At 43.9% G+C, this 17,202-nt stretch overlaps 1 protein-coding gene across 1 annotated transcript in view; it reads right to left on the bottom strand.

Moving 5' to 3' along the window:
* LOC137426005 (voltage-dependent L-type calcium channel subunit alpha-1D-like) overlaps window positions 1–17,202 on the bottom strand; it is a 545,673-nt gene that overhangs the window by 204,386 nt on the left and 324,085 nt on the right. The window contains 4 exon segments of the mRNA XM_078775346.1: window positions 4,043–4,069; window positions 9,025–9,109; window positions 9,308–9,319; window positions 11,776–11,790. Coding sequence (XP_078631472.1) covers window positions 4,043–4,069; window positions 9,025–9,109; window positions 9,308–9,319; window positions 11,776–11,790 — 139 coding nt within the window.

Below are 17,202 nucleotides of genomic sequence, written 5' to 3'. Positions count from 1 at the left end.
AAAGAGGGAGCGGAAGACAAGATGGGGAGAGAAGGGGAAGCACACAAACACAACATTTGAGAGCAGGGAGATGTGTGGAAGGGAGAGGGCTTGGGGGGAGGAGGCGTGGGAAGAGGGGGGGAGGGAGAAGTATAAAACACAAGGACACCAAGGACTTCCAGGACAGAAGTTGGTATTTCAAAAAAGTGGAATTGGGGTGAAATTAGCGGGGGTAGAAAAGATCAAGGATTTGGATGGGGGAAGATAAGAGATGGTGGTGAACAGCTGTTTTAAAGACCTGGAGGGTGGAGTGGGATTGAAGAGAGTGAGGGAGTTTGTTCCAGAGGCGGGAGAAAAGAGGAATGAAGGAGTGAAGGTGAGCAGAGAGTCTTGATTTTGGCAGTTTAACCATGAGACACATCCTGTGTTAGGCCTCGATCTTGTGCGAACTGTAGGAATATTTGCGGGACAGAGCCCAGAGAGAGCTGGGGGGGCAAGGCCAGAGAGGAGTCGGTAGAAGACGGAAAGACCACCAACCTGCCTGCGGTGAGTGAGTGAGAGGCCCTTGGAGTTAGCTTCATCGCGGGAGATTCCAATGATTCTCAATGCTTTGGTTTCAACAGCGTGAAGACGAGCTAGGTGTGAGGCAGGAGCACCAGCCCAGAGGGGAGAGCAGTATTCCATTGAGCTGCGGATGAAAGCCTTGTATGTGGTGAGGAGCTCAGGTGTGCCAAGGAAGGACTTCGCACGACGGAGGATGCCCAGTCGGCGACTGGCTTTGGAGGCCAGATTTGAAATGTGGTTTTCCCAGGAAAGATCATGGCAGATAGTGAGACCCAAAAGCTTGAGTGACAGAACTTCTTGGAGAGGAATTATTCAGAAAGTGGATGGCAGGGTTGTCCAGTCGGTCTTTTCGGAGAGACATCGTAAGAGTGTGAGATTTGTCAGGATTGAAAGACATGTTCCACTTGTTTGCCCAGTCTGTGATTTTGCCCAGGTCTGCAGAGAGTGAGGAGGCTGCAGACTGCCGATCTGAGGGATGAAGAATGGAGCGACAGAGAGTAGAGTCATCAGCAAAGAGATACAGAGGATTTTCAAGAGAGTCAGAGAGATCATTGATGAAGACCAGAAAAAGCACAGGGCCCAGAACACTGCCTTGTGGAACTCCAGCCTGAACAGGAAGAGGAGATGAGAGAAACCCATTCAGGGCCACAAGTTGACTACGACGAGAGAGGAAGTCCGCCAGCCATGCGTGGAGATTTCCATGGATACCAAAAGAGGAGAGTTTGGTGAGCAGAGCGGGGTGCCAGACCGTATCGAAGGCACGTGATATGTCAAGGGAGACTGCTCTAATTTCCTGTTTGGCATTGAGGACCTCCATCCATTGTTGAGAAAGCAGAAGCAGCAAGTCCAGAGTAGAGTGATCAGGTCTGAAACCAAATTGATGATCAGAGATCAAGCCATTGGAGAAGAGGAAAGATTTCATATCTGAAGCAATGATGGATTCCATGACTTTGCTGATAATTGGGAGAAGGCTGATTGGTCTGTAGTTGCTGGGATCTGTTTTTGCACCTTTTTTGTGCAAAGCGGTGATGTTGGCAGATTTCCAAGCAGATGGAAGATGACCTTGAGCAAAAGAGAGGGTGAAGAGAACAGAGAGAGGGAGTGAAAGAGCGGAAGAACAGGATTTTAGGACCCGTGGGCTGATGCCGTCAGGTCCAGTTGCAGAATCCGAGTCGAGGGTTGACAGAAACTTTTCCACCTTGCCAGGAGGAAAGGACACAGAGTCCAGGAGCAGCTGGGTACGACTGGGTACGGTGGGTACAGAGAGGGATGGGTTTGGGACACAATATTTAGAGGCAAACACAGAGTTGAGGCATTCAGCTTTTTCACGTGCGGAGTCAGCCGTGTGGCCATTTGAGGTGAGGGAGGGGATGGAGGGGGAACAAACACCAGAAACAGATTTGACCAGACGCCACCAGGATTTGGAAGAGGGAGACAGATAAGAGAGTTCGGTCCTGAGAACGGAGAGATATTGTTTCCTGGCTCTCCTGAGGGTGGACACACACTTGTTTCGGGCTTTGTGAAAGGAAATGAGATTTCCTTCCGTTGGATTTGCTTTCCAGGAGACGAAAGCAAGTTGTTTCTGGGCAATAGCCTCACCACAAGATTCCGTGTACCATGGACGGGAGGAAGGGTATGACAACTGAAGACGAGATGGGATAAATCTGTGCATGAGAGAGAGCAATTTACTTTGGAAGAATTCCCAGGATGAGTTGATGTCAGAGGCGGTCGAGATGGGAGACCAGTCCAGATGATTGATGGCTGCTTGAAGACCGTGCCAGTTGGCCTGAGTGAAATGCCAGACTCGTCGACGCTGAGGAGGCTCTCTGAGAATGGTTAGAGAGATGTCCACTTTAACAAGCACAAGATCAGAAGAGCCGATTGGAGCAGAAGAAGAGCAGCAGACATTTTCAGGGAAGTTAGTCATAACCAAGTCCAGAAGAGAAGATGCTCAGGATGGAGTCATCTGCAAGGAGATACAGAGGGTTTTGCAGAGAGTCAGACAGATCGTTGATGAAGATTAGGAATAGGGCCAAAGGTACTGCCTTGACAGGGAAACGTGATGTTATGAGTCTGATGAGAGCTTAGTATTGGCTACGACAGAGGAGGAATTGAATAATCCATGTGTGGAGATGGTCTTGAATAAATAGGCATGGAGTTTTGAGAGCAAAGCGGTGTGCCAGACTATTGGATGCTCAAGATTGTATGTCTGGAGAGACGGCCCTGATCTCATGTCTGAGATTGAGGGCCAACATCCCTCCATCCATTGTTGGGAGAGCAGAGGCAGCATGTCGTTCTGCAGGAGGTCTAAGGTAGAGTGACCTGGTCTGAATCCGAAGTGATGATCTGAGTGGAGGTTGTTGGAGAAAAGAAAGGATTTGATGTCAACTGCGATAATAAATTTCATGACCTTTCTGGTGATTGGATATAAGGTGATAGGTCTGCAGATAAATGGATTGTTTTTGCACCTTTTTATGTAATACAGTAATGTTGCCTGACTTCCAAGCAGGTGGAAGATTACCTCGGGCAAATGTTAAGGTGAACACAGCAGAAAGAGGATGTGCAAGAGCATCAGAGCAGGCTTTTAGGACACGAGAGCTGATGCCATCCGGTCCAGTTGCCGGGTCAGTGTCGATAATTACCAGAAACTTCACCTTCTCAGGTGCAAAATACAGAGTCCAGGAGCAGTTCGGTACGCTGGGAAAAGTGGGTACAGAGAGTGAGGGGTTGGGGACAAGATTTGGAAAGAAACACAGAATTGAGGCATTCGGCCTTGTCACGAGCGGAGTCGGCTTTGGTGCCATTTGAAGTGAGGAAAGTGATGGATGTGGATCATACACCACAGACAGACTTAACATGGTGCTACCAGGTTTTTGAGGAATGAGACAAGTTTGAAAGTTCATTCTTGAGGTTGGCCAGAATCTCGTGTTGTTGCTTTTTTCCCCCTTTTTGTCCAATTGCCCTTTGTGGAAATGTGTCCAAACACAGGAAGTGTGTCCAATTCCCCTTTTGCAATTGTTTCTACATTCCCATCCCAATTCCCTACCATTCCTCTCTCTACCCAGTAATCATGTAATCAGCACAAGGTATGAGGAGCAAGCGGGTTTATTCGCATCATGCCAAGCTATCTACTGCGCAGGCGCTCCACCTCCAAATCACCCAGTACAAAGCAGATCACGTGGTGTCAAAGGAAACAATAGACACAGCACATGACTGCCAAGACTAAAAGGAACCATTTGCTTTCACGACCCCTTAGTTTATTTTTGGAGATAATAAATCCTCCAGAAACATAATTGCTACACTTGGTATGTGTCTATCACTTTAATATTCTTGTTTACTTGTTTTTACTCTGAGAGGGACAGGCCCAACACATCCTGTGTTAGGCCTGTCCCTCTAAGAGTGGAAAGTGTGTTTTAATAAACCTGTAACAAATAATAACAACTCTGTTATCCAACTTTGGATTATATGTTATCCAACCTTAGTGTGCTTTCAAACATACCTGAACTTTGACCTGGAAATAGAAAACCTGAAAATAGAAAAAACAACAAGAAAAGCATTATGAAAGTAATACTCATGTACCTGTACCACTGATCAAATTTGCAGAAAGAAAACTTCAACATTTGATATCTTAACAATAAATAATTAAATATAATGACATTATCACTGCAATCCTCTCAACTCCCAAATAAAGATAGAAATATAATTAACTCGGTGTTGCCAATTCAAATTTCCACATGCGAAATTTGCATTAATGTTTATTTAAATTATGCAATGGACTACTAAATGTAAATGTTTCATGATATTTGTTATATTATATCACCTTTATCTTTCAATATTGTTACGAATTTGGGTAGTGATATATGTAGAGCAGGGTAGATCTGAGTAGGTAACATGCTTCGACTGTCTCGATAGGGAATCTAACTGTAATAAGTCATATGTAGGTGTTTTGTCGGCTAAGATGTATGATTGTGAATCTACGAGGAGATTCGTGTGTTAAGTAGTGTAGGGGTTAATGAGTAGAGCCCTTGTATGTCTCACCTGGTAACCAAACCTCTGTCCATTTTGGCACTGCAGACCACATAGACACTAGTTAGGACCTTTAGTACAACATTAATGACGCCCTTCCCCCCTGACATGACTTAGGAAGAAATCGGGCTCGGACACCGCCGATAATGGCCGCCACCATTTGCACCTCCGAGAGGCCTACCCGCCTCGCATAGCACGTGCTGTGACCAAGGAGTAGGGGACGGGAGTGAGAGTGGCGCAGGGGGCGTGCCCCTGGATGAGCCGGCGAGTCGGTGGAGGCTCTGATTGGCAGAGCAGTGCGCCAATGCTGACGTCACCGGCCAGGGATATTAACGGGGGCCGGACGCCATTTTTGGGGGAGTTCAGAACGGGAGAGTTCGTTTGAGGTGCGCACGAATGGAGAGTTCAGATCTGAGTCAAGAGTTCGTGTGCATGAGAGAGTTGGATCGAGAGTTCGTTTTGGGCAGCAGAGAGAGAGAGAGAGAGAGAGAGAGAGAGTCGTTCAGTTGGAGTCCCGGTGCGATCCCGAGTTGAGAGAGTCCTGAACCTGGTTGGCTTGAGAGTTGGCTTGTGAGTCCGAGCCCGAGTGGAGTTCGCTTGCTTAGTGCAGCCCTGCATTGGACCTTTGATGCATGGACCTCGTTGGGGTCGATGAGGAGCCTGGAGTTGGCGCTGGCCCGGGCCTTTGCGGTGCTGGGGCGCTGGAGCAAGGGACCTCGTGGTGTGCAGCGGAGATTGGACGGACAAGACGACAAGACAAGATAAGGCCGCATCCGCGATTACATTTTACACAACGAACGTGTTTCTTTTCTTTAGTTCGCAGCGCCTCGTTTGTATCTGAAGTGTGAGTGGGGACGTCCTGATTCGGATATTAGATTTACCGGTGCGTGCTTTTCCTGTCCTTGCTTTCATTGAATAAACCCTTATATTACTTTTTGTACAAATACCTGAACGCAGTTTACCGGGTGGTTGATTTCACAGTTAAGGCTGCGGGGACTTGCGCCGCTTCCCTCCATTCCGCGCGCTTAGGTGTTTTAGATTTTGGAATCCGCCATTGAGTTTCCACCTCGGAGTTAAAGCCTTCGTGATCGGCAATCCGCGACCGCCAGATATTAATTTCGGCGGTTGCGCGACAATATTGTTGAAATGAAGATCAAATAGCTGTATTTTGAAATATGTTGAAAAAGTCAAAACTTTACATGGGGTGTACTTACTTTTTCACGTGACTGTATATATATACACAAAGAATTAAGTTAAGCACCCCTACACAAAGAATGAAGTTAAGCACCCCCTAATATATATTCTTTGTGTATATGTATACATTGGCAAATTGCGAAGATGGTCCCTCCAATAGCCAATCTGGATGAATTGGAACGTGCATTACATCGGGAATGGAACAACCTGCCACAGCAACGCATACGACGGCTTACAGGGTCTATGAGACGTAGGGTTGAGTCAGTGATCCGATAACGTGGGTCCTACACACGTTATTGACGCAAAGATCGCTAGAGGTCTTCTCAGAACAATGACTGTACGTTAGAAAACATAAACGTCATCCACACTGTCCGTGATGGACCTATAGCTCCATACTTAAATTGAGGTGAAAATATGCCTAAAATTCCCAAAAAATTTCACCTTAAATTATTCAGAATAAAATATTGAAAACGGCATGATTGTTATGTTTTTATGTGACCATAATATCACTTCTCCAGAAAATATAGCAATATCATGGGTATATTACACTGTTTTGACGACAACAAACTTGTAATGTGCGAGGTTGTAAAAAAACGGGGGGGGGTGCTTAACTTAATTCTTTGTGTATATATATATATTTATTTATTTTTACTGCACCAGCAATTCATTAAATGTCAGATATAGTTACAATTCATTAAATGTAGTGTAAATATGAATATAGATTTTTAGAGTTTTTCCAGGGATCAAAGTCTCATGGAAAAGCTGGTACGTGTATCACATGCATGAACATTAATGGAAATCAATGTACTTTTACATTAACCTCAAAGGCATCAGTAGACAACAGACAAGCACCTATAATTGATGGTATTTTAACCTGAGCTCATCTGTATCATGAGACAGGGGTTCAGATAGGAATGCTGAAAGGCCAATCCTTATTTGTACACATCATTGCGTGCACATGACATACTTTTCAATATACAAACCATTTAATCTATAACTCGAACGGCACTCGGTCGAGAGCATACTTCCGCCAAGCTGAACAGTTTATGTTTGGTATTCCACTGATGGGTCGGATCTGCATCCGGACATAAACCAAAATCAAATCGGCTTCTTCTTGTCACCTAAACAATTAATCCACCAAATTTTGTCAAAACTCATTCAAAACTTTTTCAGATATCGTGCTACATATCGTTTTGGCTGCATCTATCAAGGGTGAAGAATCACTGTAAAATGAAAATATTCTCGTATCCAGATCCGCATCTGGTCTTCACCAAAATCGAATCATTTCGTCCTTTTCACACACCCAACCTGTCCACCAAGTTTCATCCGAATTCGTCCATAACTTTTTGAGACATCCTGTTATACAGGGTGAATCAAAAGTAGCGCCCGCGCCAGATTTCTGTTTTTTCGGCTGTCAGATTCTTTCTGGGATGTCATGTTGTTAATAATTGTATTGCAGATCATTAATTTTCTTAATTTATTTATTTTTGTTTTTGTTTTGCAGGTTATTGCTGAGAGTTTGGAAAGTTACTGAAGTTGCACCAAATTGAACCATGAATTACCTTTCAATGAATCAACGCATTGCGGCCGTGAAACATTACTACAAATGTAATGAACAACCAACGATGGCGGCACGCCGTTTGGCACAGGAATTCGATATTAACCCACCCCAGGAAAGAAACATACGATTGATTGTCGAGAAATTTGAAGCAACAGGGTCGGTAGCAACTGAAAAGAAGTCCGGTCGTCCGAAAACGGCAACGAATGTAGCTAAGGCTGAAGAAGCCATCAGGAGACTGGAACAAAGTCCGCAAAAGTCAACTCGCCGTTTATCTGCAGAAATGGAAGTGAGCCAATCAAGTGTTATCCGTATCCTTCACCAGAAAAACTGGAAACCTTACATTCCACGATTAGTGCATGCCCTTCATGATGGAGATGACGACCGACATCTTCAATTTTGCGAAGAGTTCTTAGCTAAACTTGACGAAAAGGACACAATGCCAGACAACATCTGGTCAAAGCCCGAGTGGAGTTCGCCGAGTCCGCAAATGGTCAGATGTGATGTGACATGGTCAGATGAGGCATGTTTTAAGCTTAACGGCACAATTAACAGACACAATTGTGTCTACTGGGCTGCGGAGAACCCAAGAGACAGTTGAGAAGGAGGTAAATTTACCTGGCGTGATAGTTTGGGCAGCCATATCTCCATTAGGGATAATTGGACCCTTTTTCTTTGAGGGATCTGTCACTGCATAAATTTACCTGGATATGCTGCAAACCTTCTTTTGGCCCAGGGTACAAGATCAGGACTGTTATTTCCAGCAAGATGGAGCTCCACCTCATTAAGGACGTCATGTTCGTCAAAGGCTTGATGAAAACTTTCCCGGAAAGTGGATCGGCTGCCGCGGTCCGATCGAGTGGCCGGCATGCTCCACAGACCTTACACCTCCAGATTTCTATCTTTGGGGGCTCATGAAAGACCTTGTTTATCGTGAAAAGCCTCGTACCATTCAGGAATTGAAGGCTCAAATCACTGCAAAGTTTGAGGAAATTGATATCGAACTCTGCAAGCGTGTGTGCCACTCTGTGCCTGCTTGGCTGCAATTGTGCATCAATCACGAGGGAGGCACTTATAAAATCGCAAGTAAAACAGCTTGGTACACTTCCGTAATAATTTTCCCCCGAATAAATGGTTAGATAAACATGTCCTTCATTTATTTATACCTTCTTGTACACTGTAATACAAATGTCAAACAAACAATCAACTGACAGAAATATATATATATTTTCTGTTTATGTATATATATATATATATATATATATATATATATATATATATATATATATATATATATATATATATATATATATATATATATATATATACTGTATATGTATATAAACAGAAATCGGGCGCTACTTTTGACTCACCCTGTGTATCGTTTTTGGCCCTCTCGCTCAACGATGAAGAATCACTTAAAACATTCTTGGATCCAGATCTGGATTCAGATCTTCATAAAAATCGAATCATTTCATCTTTGTCGAAGCAGGCAAAGCTGATTGCAGCTGCTTCACTTGCATTTCCTTGTTACCTTTGTGGCGGAGGTAACGATGAAATGCAGGTGAAGCAGTTGCTTAATGTCCACTGACTGCAGACGTGCCATGCTATCCAGTAAACCATCTCAAACTTTTGTAAACTTTATCAATTTTCATACAACAATCTGCGACATTCATCGATGTGATTACACCTGCGATACGTACATCATTCGGCTGCAGCAGCTTTGGTTCTCCTTTGCAGTTGTTGCTCCCGTGTTCAGAGAATCGACGTCGCTGGCAGGCAGGCTGGCTGTTCGAGGTATGTCAAGGGGAGTGCAGACCATTATTATGCTCTTAGAATCACTTTTATGGGGTATTATGTGTAGATCAGTGACAAAAATATCACGATTTCATCCATTTTAAATTCAGGCTGAAACACAACAAAAATATGAAATGGTCAAGGGGTGTGAATACTTTCAGGCACTGTACATATACATGCTTTACAAACCATTTTTTGGCCCTAACATAAGAAGAAATGTGCCATGCAAAGGGCATTCTTCGAGCCACTCTGTCACATCAGTGGGGAGTGAGGAGCATCACTCATGCTTTGACTACTATGCTAAGGGGGCTAAGAAGCATCTGTGGCTTTTAAGCATAACTATTTTTAACCAACATGAATACATTCTGTGTGGCATTCTTTGATTTTGTTTTGCACAATTGCTCAGTACATCATCAGAAGTACATCATCAGAAGCCATCAGAATGGCTGCACCTTTTCGGTCAGCCATTTGCTCCTGATGGACTGGGCAAAGGGAGTGATTGTGGCACCACTTGAAAGATCACTCGGTAAAAAGTGGCCTGAGAGGTATTGCTTGTACCGAAAGCCTCCGGTTCTGACAGCACCAACTGTGTGTGCTCGTTTTGGGTTTATTCATCTCTTACTAAAAGGAGATGCATCCGTGCGTGTGTATGTGTATGTGTGCCAAGCGTAGAAAGAAGAAGCAGCACGACCTCGAGCTTTAGCGGTTCCTCCTGTCGTAGAATAATTAAGATGGTCTGTCGGAAAGCTAATAACCGATTTATTTGGTTGGAAAGCTAATAATCCATTTACTTGGAACACAATTTGGGTACTTTAATCATAAATATGGGTGTTTCCAAAAGCCTCTTTCCGGTATTGAAGAAGAAGAAGCGGAAATTTTAGCTTTATGTCGCGGTTCAAATGGTAATATTTATTATTCTACGACAGCAGGAACCCTTTCAAAGGACACAGAAGGAGCACATAAAATTACATATAGTAATATTGCCCAAAGAAATGGAAAAATACATAAAGGTGCACTGAAGGAAAACACGAAAAATGAAAGCAGCAACAACAACAACAACAACAACAACAACAACAACAAGAACATGTTATGGAAGATCCATTTTCTGCATGTTTCGCTTCATTTTATTTCCAAACCCGTCACCAGAGCGACGGACAGGTAAGTCTAGTAACATCAAATGGTGCTGGCAGGATGACTCGGAGTTGAAGTACTCATCTTTGAGCTGTCACGTCTGGGTTCAGCCTGGTGCTGACTTGATGGTTAATGTGGCTGGTATAAGATATTAGGGCCTTGAGTTTTAGCCCGTGCCAAGCCGTTAAATAACACCAGGTGTGGTGACTCAGCTTGTCATCCTTGCGAGGCGTTATGGTTAGGGTTGGTCTGCAAGTGTAAGTCAAAATGAATACCAGCCACACTCCCATGAATTGGTTCGATGCCTTCCTGGAGTTTTGCAGGCAGGACAATGCATCAACAAGCATGAAGAACTACCGTAGTCTTACTCTCAATCTTACTCACACTACATTGGTGGTCAGGTAGAATGATGAATGAAATCAAAAGGATGTTGATTGAGGTATGCTAACCTCTGTGGGAAGCAAGATCCTGACATTTTGGGCATGAATCCTTGATCAGAGTAAAACAGCCTATTTCGCCCTGCCAGAGCCTCTTTGACACTGATGAGGGGTTAATGTCCGAAACGTCAGCTTCTCCTTTCCCACGGCAGTGAGCATACCTCAATTAACGTTTTATTGATTATATCCATGAAGGCGTATGACTGTCCTTTGGACGAACGTTAAGCCGGCTGTCACATCTGTTAGAATTTACTTCTGGACATTAAAGATCATATGGTGCCTTTCAAAAATAGTAGACCACCTTGTGCTGGTACACTTGCCAAATTCTAAATTTCTGATCTTATCTACAGCACCCTCTGATGGAGCGGTGACCGGTCGGTGTGAGACCGGTTCTCAGCCAGGGAAATGTTCATGACTTGTCCATGGTAAAAGCCCATTCATGGTAAAAAGACATTTGTCCCATCACAGCAGCATCATAAAATTTTACTAAGACCTGTCCACATGCATTGCCTAATATGTTTCTCCATTCTCTTAACCTGCATGTCAAAGTAAACATGATACACCAATATATCCTTCACCTCCCCAATGCCATGCCAACTTAAGCCGTTTGTCTGTCCAACTTGCCCGTTACCTCGCATATAAAATTACGAGGATGGGAATCAAACCTATCTCATAACAACAAACAAACAACATGCATTTTAAAGGCCATTTTCCCTACTAGAGCGGGGGTTAGCCTTGCGGTCCCCATGACAATCTTCTCCATTTTGCCCTATTTTCTGCATCTCTCCTTGTTAACCCCCTTGCCCGCATTTCTTCTTCCACCATCTTTAGCCAAGTCTTTCTCGGACTTCCCCGTCCTCTGCTTCCTTCTACATTCATTTCCATCACTCTTCTCAACCAGTCACTTTCATCCTTCCTCAACACATGACCAAACCATCTCAACCTGTTCCTCTTCACAGCATCAATCACAGGCTCTATTCCCATCATCTCTCGCAATTCATCATTTGTCTTCCTCTCTCTCAACGATACTCCACACATCCATCGAACCATTCGCATTTCCACCCTTTCCAACCTTCGTTGCTGCTCTACGTTCATTACCCATGTCTCGCTCCCATAAATCATAACACTTCTCACACATGCAGCATACACCTTTACCTACAGCTTCAACGACACTCCCCTCCTCATCAGCACGCCACTCAGTTCCCGAAACTTCTTCCATGCACATCTCACTCCAGCAACCGTTGCCGAGTCTGATCCACCTTCTCCATTCAGCATGTCTCCGAGGTAGCAAAATGTTTTCACACCTTCCAGCTTCACGCCGTCTCCAAGATCCAACTCAACATTTCCTCCATCTGCAGCTCCCTCTGTGCACACCTTACATTTGAATGTAGCTGCCACACTGGTTAATGACCCTATCAGACCACTACATTTTTGATGAACCCACTCAGCGCACATTGTACATTGAATGGAGTTCACTCCGACACCCTTCCTAAACACAGCACAGGGCCACTTCCCAGTTCTTTCCACCTCATCACATGCTTTACCACTTGCCATCACCTTCGTCTTTCCGATATTCACCTTCAGACCTTTTGTCTCCATACATTCCTTCCACTTGTTCATCTTTTCCTTCAATCCATCCATACTTTCCGCAATCAACACCAGATCATCAGCATACAACAACTCCCACGGTAAACCCTCCTTTACGTTCTGAGCCAGCACCTCCATCACAGCTACAAATAGTAGTGGACTTAGTACCGACCCCTGATGCACTCCCACCTTCACCTCAAACTCACCACTGTTCCCGTCCTTCGTCCTTACAGCTGTGCACGCTCTTTTGTACATTGCCATCACTACTCTGATCAACCATTCCTCCACTCCTAGCTTCCTCAATGCCCATGTCAATACTTTGCGTGGAACCCTATCGAATGCTTTCTCCAGATCAGCAAACCCAAGAAACAACTTCTTCCTCTTCTCCATTTACTTCTCCTGCAACTGCCTCACAATGAAAAGTGCATCTGTCGTTCCTCTTCCTGGCTTAAATCTAAACTGCATTTCGTCGATCTTCACTTTCTTCCTTATCCTCCTCTCCAACACCCTTTCCAATACCTTCATTCCATGCTCCAATAACTTTATCGCTCGGTACGAGCCACACTCCAGAGGGTCACCTTTCCCCTTGTATAGAGGGACGAGGGTACTCAGTTCCCAATCCACTGGAATGCGGCCTTCTTTCACCACCAGATTACAGATCTCTGTCATTCTCTTCACACCCCAACTTCCTGCTGCCTTCAACATATCTCCCACAACCGTCGGCCCTCCCGCTTTTCTACTCTTCATTGCTTTTATCGCTTCCTCAACTTCCTTCTCAGTTATCTTCTCTGCCGGTCCTAAAACTGGGTTACTCTCTATGTTGCCATCCCATTCATTCTCTGTATTCAACAGCATTTCCATATATCTTTTCCATCTTCCTTTAATTCCATCTGGGTCGACAACGATTTGTCCCACTTCATCCTTCAAGCAACTCACCCCCATCACATCACACCTCTCTTTTGCTATCTGCTTTGCAATCCTGAATACTGCTCTCTGACCCTCTTCCGAATCCAAGCGTTCTCCGGACATTTGCCTGCATGCCTCCTGCGCCTTTGCTGCCTCTTTCTTTGCAGCCTTCTTGGCTGCCTTATAACTTTCATGCTCTGCTGTTTCTGCTCCCGTTCCCTTCGCCTTCTGCCACTCCGTGAACTTCTTCCTCTTCTCGTCAATCCTCTTTCCAACTTCATCATCCCACCACCATTTGTATTACATTTGTATTACATTTGTATTACAGGGCGGCGTCAGCATCACGGCTGCGGTTTAAAACATATTTAAATAATATTTAAACAAAACCATGAAAAATAATCTGGGAAAAGTCTCTAAGTGAGGACGTGGATTTGAGAAAGGAGCAGAGGTGGAAGAAAAACGAGATATAGGGGGCGGGGCATAAGTCGAGACGAGGAGGAGAGCGAACAAGCACGTGTCCGGGAAGAGAGAAAGAAGTAATAAAAAAATTTTTTTTGTTTGTTTATTTGTTTGTTTTGTTTTTAAAACGTTGGACAAAGAGTAAGATGTTCGTGAGAGGTAGGGGGGAGAAAAGAAAATCAAAGAAACAAGCAAATACTATGAAGGAAAGTACTTATATTCACAAAATACTGACTATCTCATCATATAAACATTTATTTGCATGAGCTATCATCAATGCACAATACCCGATTATTATGGGGGTTGAGGTGGGGCAGGGATTAGAATTGCCGAAGAGTACCCACCATGAGTTTCCGATGAGTGGCTGAACCAACCGAACATATTCTTCTTTTTTTCCGTCAAGTCTGCAAGTGTAAGTCCTACAAACAAGGCAAAAATGTTGGGTGGGGTGGGGCCGAGACATCAAGGTGGGCGAGGTTAGTGGTAAAAGGGGCGGTGCAAATGAAATTCTCAAAATGGCATGATCATATCCTGATTTCATTAAGCTGTTTTTTTTAATAAACAATGTTTCATCAAATACAGTGCCTTCAGAAAGTATTCAAACCTCTTGACCTTTTCACATTTTGTTGTGTTACAACCTGAATTTAAAATGGTTTCAATTGAGATTTTTTTTGTCACTGATCCACACATAATACCCATAATGTCAAAGTGGAGTTTTAATTTTTTTTTACAAAATAATAAAATATGAAATACAGAAATATCTAATTTACATACAGTAAGTATTCAACCCCCTGAGTTAATACTTAGTAGAAGCACCTTTGGCAGCCGTTAAAGTTTTGAGTCATTATTGGGTGTGTCTATGTCAGGTTTGCACATCTGGATTTGGGGAGTTTCTCCTATTCTTCCTTGCAGATTTGCTCAAGCTCTGTAAAGTTTGATAGGGAGCGTCCGTGAACACCAATTTTCAAGTCTTTCCACAGATTATCAATGGGATTAAATTCTGGGCTTTGGTTGGGCCACTCAATAATTTTCACGTTCTTGTTCTGAAGCCATTCCAGTGTTATTTTGGCTGTATGCTTGGGATCATTGTCTTGATGGAATGTAAATCTTCCCAACAGTCTAAGGGGTTTTGCACCCTGAAGCACGTTCTCCTCAAGGATTTGCCTAGTATTTGACTCCATTCATTGTTCCCTCTATGCTTACAAGTCTCCCAGTCCTTGCCGCTGAAAAGCATCCCCATAGCATGATACTGCCACCATCATGCTTCACGGGAGGGATGGTGTTAGATGGGTGATAAGCTGTGCTGGGTTTCCGCCCGACATAGTGCTTTGTATTCAGGCCAAAGAGTTGAATTTTCGTCTCATCAGACCACAGAATATTTTGCCTCATGCTCTCAGAGTCTTTCATGTGCCTTTTTGCAAAATCCAGGTGTGCTGTCATGCGACTTTTTCTCAGGAGTGGCTTCTGTCTGGCCACTCCAATAAAGCCTAGATTTGTGAAGTTCTGCAGAGACTGTTGTCCTTCCAGCAAGTTCTCCCATCTCAGCCAAGGAACGCTGTAGTTCTGTCAGAGTAGTCATTGGGTTCTTGGTCCAATGTCCTTCCTCGGTTGCTCAGTTTGGTCGGACGGCCACCTCCAGGAAGAGTCTGGGTAGGTCCATATTATTTTTATTTCCGAATGATGGAGCTCTCTGTGCTCTTGAGAACTTTCAACACACCAGAAATTGTTTTATACCCTTCCCCAGATCTATGCCTCCTCACAATTCCATCTCGGAGATATACAGACATTTCCTTAGACGTCATGGTGGACTTTCTGCTCTGACATGCACTGTCAACTGTGGGACCTTACACAGAAAGGTGTTTCTTTCTAAATCATGTCCAATCAATTGAATTGGCCACAGGTGGACTCCATTCAAGTTGTAGAGACATCTCAAGTATGATCAAAGGAATTTGGATGCCCCTGAGCTTAATTTGGAGTGTCATAGCAAACGGGTTGAATACTTATTCACTCAAGACATTTCAGCTTTTCATGTTGAATTATCTTGAAAATAAATCTGAAACATAAATTCCACTTCGACATTATGGGGTATTATGTGTAAAAAAAAATCTCGATTTAATCCATTTTAAATTCAGGCTGAAACACAACAGAAATATGAAAAAAGTCAAGGTGTGTGAATACTTTCAGGCACTGTACATCTACATGGTTTACAAACCATTTTTTGGCCCTAACATAAGAAGAAATGTGCCATTCAAAGGGCATTGTTCGAGCCACTCTGTCACATCAGTGGGGAGCCGAAGTGCCGGGGAGAGCATCCAAGGGCTCACAGTCAAAGCAAATGGCTCTTCTTTCTTCGAGGAAAGGCAATCCCTTGTAAATAATACAATTGTCCACATGATTACAAGCGAGTCATCTTGCTCGACAGCACAGGCATTATTGGTGCAGTTTATGGTTTCCGCTTCCTTGGGTTGTTCCTTCGCACACTGAGGCTGTAGCTGTTATCGTCAATGCCATACAGTGCATTCAGAAAGTATTCATACCCCTTCACTTTTTTCACATTTTGTTATGTTGCAGCCTTATGCTGAAATCGTTTAAATTCATTTTTCCCTCATCAATCTACACTCAATACCCCATACTGACAAAGAGAAAACAGGATTTTGGAAAGTTTTGCAAATTTATTAAAAAGACAAAAACTGAAATATCACATTTACATAAGTATTCATACCCTTTGCTATGACACTTGAAATTTAGCCAAGGTGCCTCCCATTTCTCTTGATCATCTTTGAGATGTTTCTACACCTTGACTTGAGTCCACCTGTGGTAAATTCAATTGATTGGACATGATTTGGAAAGGCACACACCTGTCTATATAAGGTCTCACAGCTGACAATGCATATCAGAGCAAAAACCAAGCCATGAGGTCGAAGGAACTGCCTGCAGAGAACAGAGACAGGATTGTGTCGAGGCACAAATCTGGGGAAGCCTACAAAAAAAATTCTGCTGCATTGAAGGTTCCCAAGAGCACAGTGGCCTCCATAATTCTTAAATGGAAGAAGTTTGGAACAACGAGGACTCTTCCTAGAGCTGGCCGCCCGGCCAAACTGAGCAATCCGGGGAGAAGGGCCTTGGTAAGAGAGGTGACCAAGAACCCGATGGTCATTCTGGCTGAGCTCCAGAGATCCTGTGTGGAGATGAGAGAAACTTCCAGAAGGACAACCATCACTGCAACATTCCACCGATCTGGGCTTTATGGCAGAGTGGCCAGACAGAAGCCTCTCCTCAGTGAAAGACACATGAAAGACCGCTTGGAGTTTGCAAAAAAGCACCTAAAGGACTCTCAGGCTGTGAGAAACAAGATAATGTAGTCTGATGAAACCAAGATTGAACTGTTTGGCTTCCGTCTGGCCACTCTAGTAGGCCAATTCCCTGTGTTATAATATTGTTGCGGATATGGGATTTGCATCCATCCATATCCGCTTGTAAATATTCCCCTATTTCCTCAATACTTCCCAACTATCCCCAATCCCCCATTCCCTAGTCCCATTTTCTGTAAACAACACTCTGTAG

Source organism: Myxine glutinosa, chromosome 4 (assembly GCF_964187855.1).
Source record: "Myxine glutinosa chromosome 4, kmMyxGlut1.1, whole genome shotgun sequence".
Taxonomy (NCBI): domain Eukaryota; kingdom Metazoa; phylum Chordata; class Myxini; order Myxiniformes; family Myxinidae; genus Myxine; species Myxine glutinosa.
The sequence above is the reverse complement of the archived record's forward strand: the minus strand, read 5'-3'. Positions and strand labels throughout refer to the sequence as shown.